The 6,410-nt window shown below is 33.3% G+C and overlaps 1 protein-coding gene across 1 annotated transcript; it reads right to left on the bottom strand.

Moving 5' to 3' along the window:
• Positions 1 to 808: 808 nt before the first annotated feature.
• On the bottom strand, positions 809 to 1,769 carry LOC143617179 (replication protein A 70 kDa DNA-binding subunit A-like). The gene is made up of 4 exons (XM_077089819.1): positions 1,617 to 1,769; positions 1,265 to 1,532; positions 948 to 1,047; positions 809 to 875 (listed from the first exon to the last, which is right to left on the bottom strand). Exons 1-4 carry the CDS (start codon positions 1,767 to 1,769, stop codon positions 809 to 811), a joined length of 588 nt encoding a protein of 195 aa, XP_076945934.1.
• Between the last annotated feature and the right edge of the window lie 4,641 nt (positions 1,770 to 6,410).

Genomic DNA, 6,410 nt, shown 5'->3' with positions numbered 1-6,410 from the left:
TCAAACGTTATTGTTCACATACCTGGCAACTGCATCTACAATAGCATCGTTGCATTTTTGGCTGCCGCATTTATATGTTCCTTTGAATTGATTCAACGATGTCTCCCCATCGATCTCATTTTCATGGCTTACCTTGTTTTCGGTTTTCGGCGTTGTAGCACACACTTTACAGCCAATATAGTACCAACGACTATAATTAGATGCTGGCATTTTGGTTCCACAGACGACAACTTTTTTGGTCAGAAACAAATAAACAGAATTTATAATTTAGAATGGTTATAATAATATTACATTATTAATATATATAAAGATGACGGTTAAACATTACTGTTCTTATATTTTCAACTTCTCCAATATGACTAAACTCCGTGTCATTAACAAATTCAGCAGGAAACGGATTCCGAATAGTTGGTGGGCTTAGCAAAGTGCTTGAAGACGGTTCAGAGGCAAGCATTTGAACCAAGCTAACAATAAACATTAAAATGTTAGCTAAATGACATATTCTTGCATTTAAAATATGGATGTTATTTGCAAAGTTATTTAAAGCTGTTTTACCTGTTCTTAAAATCAACAATCTCTGGGATTTCTTGATTAAGGATTAACTTCGTAACACCGTTTGCATTAGAGATACAAGGTTTACCTGGAAAACGATAACAACAATGATATACATATGTAATCTAAACTGTTATAAATATTTTTAATATAATTTAACACGCTAATTGTAAAAAATAAATTTTATTAACTAACCATAAAAAGGTTTGTATACAGCAAAGTGTAAAATAACAACCATCAATGCTTCTTGTGGATTCTATTCAATGTAAGATAGAATTTGTGTTGCATACGAATTCCATAAAGTGACACTGATTTTATTGCCACTGAAATAAATATATAAAAAATGTTACTAACAAGTTTTCAATGCATAATTCTTTTAGTATGAAAATACTTACTTGCTTCCATATAAGTCGATCTCTAATAGTTTGGTAGGGATACCGTTTTTCTTTATGATATCTCTAAATTTGCCATTATCTTGAATAATTCCAATAACATCTGTTCACAATATAAATAAAACAATAGTTATTAAATGCGCTAAGTGATAAATCAAAAGATATCAACAAAATCAAAAGGAATAAAAAAATAAAACACAAGATCCAACAAAATATTAATTATTATTATTATTATTATTATTATTATTATTATTATTATTAAGTCAATGTGAGAGTCAATACAAATCTAACATTAATGCTTAGTATGTAAATGTACTAACCAATGCATGTATCAGCAGCGATTGTTCCAGAAAGCAACGTGTCAATGGGTGTAATATTGAATGCGTTAATTTCGCCAACAAAATCATCACATAGTTTTACATCAGTCGTCTTGGAAAAATTTACTCTATGTGAGTTTTTCACATACTTGTACCGATCAGCATAAGCTACAAAACTTGTTTTTGATATTTTATAGCAGCTAGATTCTTTTATCTTGTTATCAAAGGAGTTTATAAGCGGCTTTGGAATAGAAGCATGAACTTTATTTCCCTTAAAGATACAAAAAATAACACATATTATCATTTATTTGGTACAAAACGTAAAGTAATTATTATAGTTATAATCAAGTCTTACCTCTTCGTCTTGTAATATAAAATCCAAAGAAATAACGATAAGAGGTTTGTCAAGCACATGGTTTATCCACTTCCTTAACACCTTTACCAACATAACTGATTTGTCATTAGCATCACCAAGATCATTCAACATCTTCAAGTTTTTGGTATCCATTCTGTAAATAATCATGTATAAGAAATCATATGTATACTTGTTTATTTATTTTATATTTAAACTTTACTACTTTATTGGTATATAGATTACTTAATAATGCATAGGGTAATACTAAAATTAATATATATGGTGATTTTTGTGGTTTAACAAGAAAAATACAGTTTAGGTTTACACAATCAAACATATAGCTAGTCTAAAAGCTACTGTTAGAACTATCATTTTGTAATATGATTTTGTTTATTTAGTTTACCCTTAAAAGAGTTATTCTGAGATCATATTGTTCATATGTTGGAGTTTTGGTTTTTCATGTGTGCTGGAATATTAAATTGTTAAAAAAGGATTATAGTATATTCACTTTACACATACAAATTCCAAATTCTTCATATCTTACTAGCCCACGAAACTTCATCACAAAAATCAATAGTTATGAGAAAGGGGTCAACATTCCAAACTCACGTAAAAAGATTTAGGTCACAAAAGAGTGCAACTTTTATATGGAGAATAATTATTAGTTTACATGCATCCTTAAGATCATGGTTCACTGAGCTTTTATTGATTTTTGGGCAAAAATGGAAAGTAGAAAACTGGATCCAAATGTAGATTTTCTTAAGGAAGTGACAAAGTTGAAGTAAAAACTTTTAACTAAAAGAATTTCCAAAAACCGAACTAACTTCTAAAATTAATAAAATCATAATTCACATCTACATCATCAACAGACAGCAGCACAAAGTGGCAGTAGAGTAAAACAATTAAACAAAGCATCAATTTCACCAGAAACATATGAGGTACATATTTATCAAAATTCATATATAAAATACTTGAAATACAAAAAATCTGTACATTTGGTTCAATTTTATCGGTTTTTACTAACACAAAAACAAAACTGAACCACAATTTCGTTCTTCACAAAAACATAAAACCAAACCTACAATTTTTGTTTCGATTTGGTTTTTCAGTTTGCTTTATTTCGGTTTCAGATAGGTTTCATGGTAGTGATTTTGCTGTGAAATTTATTTCTATCCATATTAAGATGTTTAGATCCAATTTAAAAGATGACTTATGGTGTTCGTTTCAGCTACAAAAATTAAAAAGGTTGACCTTAAAAGTCAAATTTTATATAAGAGTAGAACATGCAAAGAGTGGTGTTTTACCATGTTGAGGTTACATGGTACTCAACATATTTTAAAAAAAAAATATTCCGATTCGGTTTCAGATTTGCTACTGAAACTGAAAAAACCAAACCGAACCGAACAAAGTGATTCATGGTCATATAGATTAACCAATGTAGATTCATGAGGTTAATACCCTGATTTTAATTATAATACAACCAACAACACTAACAGTAACATCAGCAAATCTAAATATTATAATCTAACATACCGTAGGTAGCTGGATTGAAAGGTTTGGTTGGATCTTTAAACACGTATTGGTGGATGCTGAAGAAACAGAGGTATCGATGGTTGTAACAGAGGTTGGAATGGTTGTATATTTATAATGATTACCGTATGAGTTGTATTATACTTATAATAGGTAAAGATACACCCTAGATTAATTAGGGATTTGAATTAAATTATTATTATTGTTGAAGGAATATCAATTATTTTATTATATTCAGCTACAAATTAAATTTAATACATCTCCTAATATCCAGCTACAAATAATTTGATTAGAATTTGTTTCCAAATCATATATATTACGATATGACTAAATAATCTGATTAGAAACACCATACGTCTGTTACTCTTTCTGAGAGTAACCGACGGATGGTGTTTCCGGTAACAGACGTATGGTGTTTCCGGTCAGAAAACTCGAGTAAGTCTGTTACTCTGATAATTTGCTCAATGATTTGGCTTAATTAGGTAGTTGAACCGATACGTCTGTGACCAAACTGTTAGTAGTGTAAAATCTGCTGATTGTGTTTTTCATTGTGTGTCTCATTTATTTTTTTAGCCCGCGTATTACGCGGGTTTATTTAGGGCTTTTGTTTTCAATCATTTAGTTAAAACGAACATGAACCTGGAATCATTACCAGAATTGCAACTCACCCCTACTTCAATTAGTTTACGCTGCAATCCAATATCGAAGACGAACCCCACTCAAGGTCATCATCCTCGGCTATTGCGGGCCAACTGTTTGTTTCTGTTCCTTCTACTTCAACTCACTAATCTGCTTCGAATAATAATTGATCTGAAGAAGATGAATACTTTAATTTTCATTCTATATTTTGCATTTGTTATGCATATCGAATCTTTGTTAATTTGAGTATGGATAATTTGTATGCATCCAAATTGTTTGCATATATGATGTAAGGTTCATTTTTGCTAAATAAAGTGATGTATTCTTTTAAGCTTTGATATACTTTACGCAATTAAAGTTCAAATTTGGCATCACATAATTTTAAATCTATATGATTGTGTTGAAAATCACTGAGATGTATTATGATTATTTAATCAGGTATGCTGCAGCTATTTTTACTTAGCCACCTTCAGAAAGAGATATGGGAATATGTTTTGCTTTAGCTCTCTGGTATTACTAGGTAATTGTTATATAATGGGGTTTTGTTAATTTATTTGTTAAATGTCACGTCGATTTCTTTGTAGGGTATACTTGGACTTTAAGTTGTTGCAGATTCAAGGTTTGAGGTAACCTTTTTGCCTTTGGTCTCATTCACCAACTTGATCTCCACATCCACCGCTAATAATAGATAAAAGAAATTGTGAGAATTTTAAATCTTGATCAGTAGGGATCAAAGACCCCTTTGCAGCTTCGAGCATAAAGGATCGAAGGTATGGTTAGTTCCTTACCCCTTTTAGATCTGGTTTTGATTAAGAGTTTTAAAAACCGATCGGTTATTTGTTTGGTTCGGTTAGTTCCTTACACCGTTATGTTTTCAGCCTTAACCAAAACCGAAACCAAGCTAAACTTGAACTTTAACAAATGAGTTGTTCTTTTTTAATGGGCTCGACTAGATTGCCCCTAGCCTATTTGTTTTTAAACATGCAGATAATAATTTTCAAACGTTCAAAACTGCCCTTCCTGTATTTCAATTGAGGGTAATTTGGTAACTTTTTATGTCGTAGGTTCAAAACGTTCCTTACACCGTTATGTTTTCAGCCTTAAACAAAGTCAAAAGGTCAACACCATGGAGTTGTGATGGTTTACCATCAGAGGCGATGATGACATGCTTGGTAAGCATATATTGTTGTAATCATCAGCTTATTATTTTCTCATTATATTTACACTCTTCACGTGCCAAATTAATTATATTGCAGTTGATTCTTTAACATTGAAAATTATCTAATTTACGTAGTCAAAACAAATGTGAAAGCATGGTATTAATGAATTTTCATAATTAATAAAGAAAATAATTATACCTCTGTTTAATTAACTACTATTAGTTTAAATTTTAAACATAAATTTGATAAATTTGGTGATATAGGTGTCGAAGCATGAAATGAATCTGACCTGATCCATGACGATGTTTCCACGGATTTTCGAGATGAACGAACCACGTCTTGATCTTCTTCTCCGGTTGCTTGAGACCTGCAATGGTTTTTCGGGGGTGTGGAGGTGACTGCTAAGAAATCTAAAAGATCTCTTGTTTACAGACACAAAAAAGTGGTGGTGGCTCTTATTGAGCATGACCCTTTAATAAGGAGGTGGAGACCTCCTTATATAGAGAGCCTCATGGCCACCATCATGGTACCCTAATGGACCAAGCCCAGTTAGGGTTACCTCCACAAAACTCCCTCAGCCCAATAACATTGTATTAGTCCATATAATAAAATAAGCCAAACATAATAGATTTAGGGTCGTAAAACCGGGTTTAGTACCATACCCCTACAAGCCCCCAAGTCCAGCGTTGCTCCTGGGCGCGCAAGCGTCTAGGTGGAGCGCTGGACTTTATGAGGTGTGTTAGGCCATGAGGCGGTTTTTTCCCTTTTCTTCGGCCTTGTCTTTATTGTCTGAGTTTTGGGAGGTTTTCTTCATGATGGTGACATGTTGCGGTCCTTGTGATAATGATGGTGCCCTGGCATAAATAAGATATAGCACGCATCATAGTGGCGCGAGGCCTGATATAAGATGGAGCGCACATCTCGATAATAATGTAACATAACTTGCGCGCGAGGCAGCTTACGAGTTATGAGAATAATAAAGCCTGCGCGCGAGGCGACTTAAGGATCTGAGAATAATAAAGCCTGCGCGCGAGGCGACTTACGGATCTATAAGAATAATAAAAACTGCGCGCGAGGCGACTTACGAGCTATAAGAATAGTAAAGCCTGCGCGCATGGCGACTTACGAGCTATAAGAGTAATAAAGCTGGCGCGCGAGGCGACTTATGAGTAAGAATAATAAAGCTTGCGCGTGAGGCGACTTACGAGCTATAATAATAATAAAGCTTGCGCGTGAGGCGACTTACGAGCTATGAGAATAAGATTACGAGCTATGAGAATAATAAAGCTTGCGCGTGAGGCGACTTACGAGCTATAATAATAATGGAGCTTGCGCGAGTTGCGGCTTACGAGCTATAATAATAATGGAGCTTGCGCGAGTTGCGGCTTACGAGCTATGAGAATAATAAAGCTTGCGCGTGACCATGTGGGATATTATTAGGCTCCCGCCCTAAGATTCGGATGTC

This window comes from Bidens hawaiensis, unplaced genomic scaffold (assembly GCF_021521415.1).
Source record: "Bidens hawaiensis isolate Kalapana, Puna unplaced genomic scaffold, B.hawaiensis_p1.1 tig00052927_1, whole genome shotgun sequence".
NCBI lineage: Eukaryota > Viridiplantae > Streptophyta > Magnoliopsida > Asterales > Asteraceae > Bidens > Bidens hawaiensis.
This window is presented reverse-complemented; position numbering and strand designations above follow the sequence as displayed.

Bases quoted from the DNA above. Each gene is read 5' to 3' on its own strand.
- LOC143617179 (XM_077089819.1), bottom strand. From the start codon at position 1,769: ATGGATACCAAAAACTTGAAGATGTTGAATGATCTTGGTGATGCTAAT. The intron at 1,533-1,616 runs GTAAGACTTGAT...TGTATCTTTAAG, and splicing joins TTATATTACAAGACGAAGAG to GGAAATAAAGTTCATGCTTC. The intron at 876-947 runs GTAAGTATTTTC...TATTTATTTCAG, and splicing joins ATCGACTTATATGGAAGCAA to TGGCAATAAAATCAGTGTCA.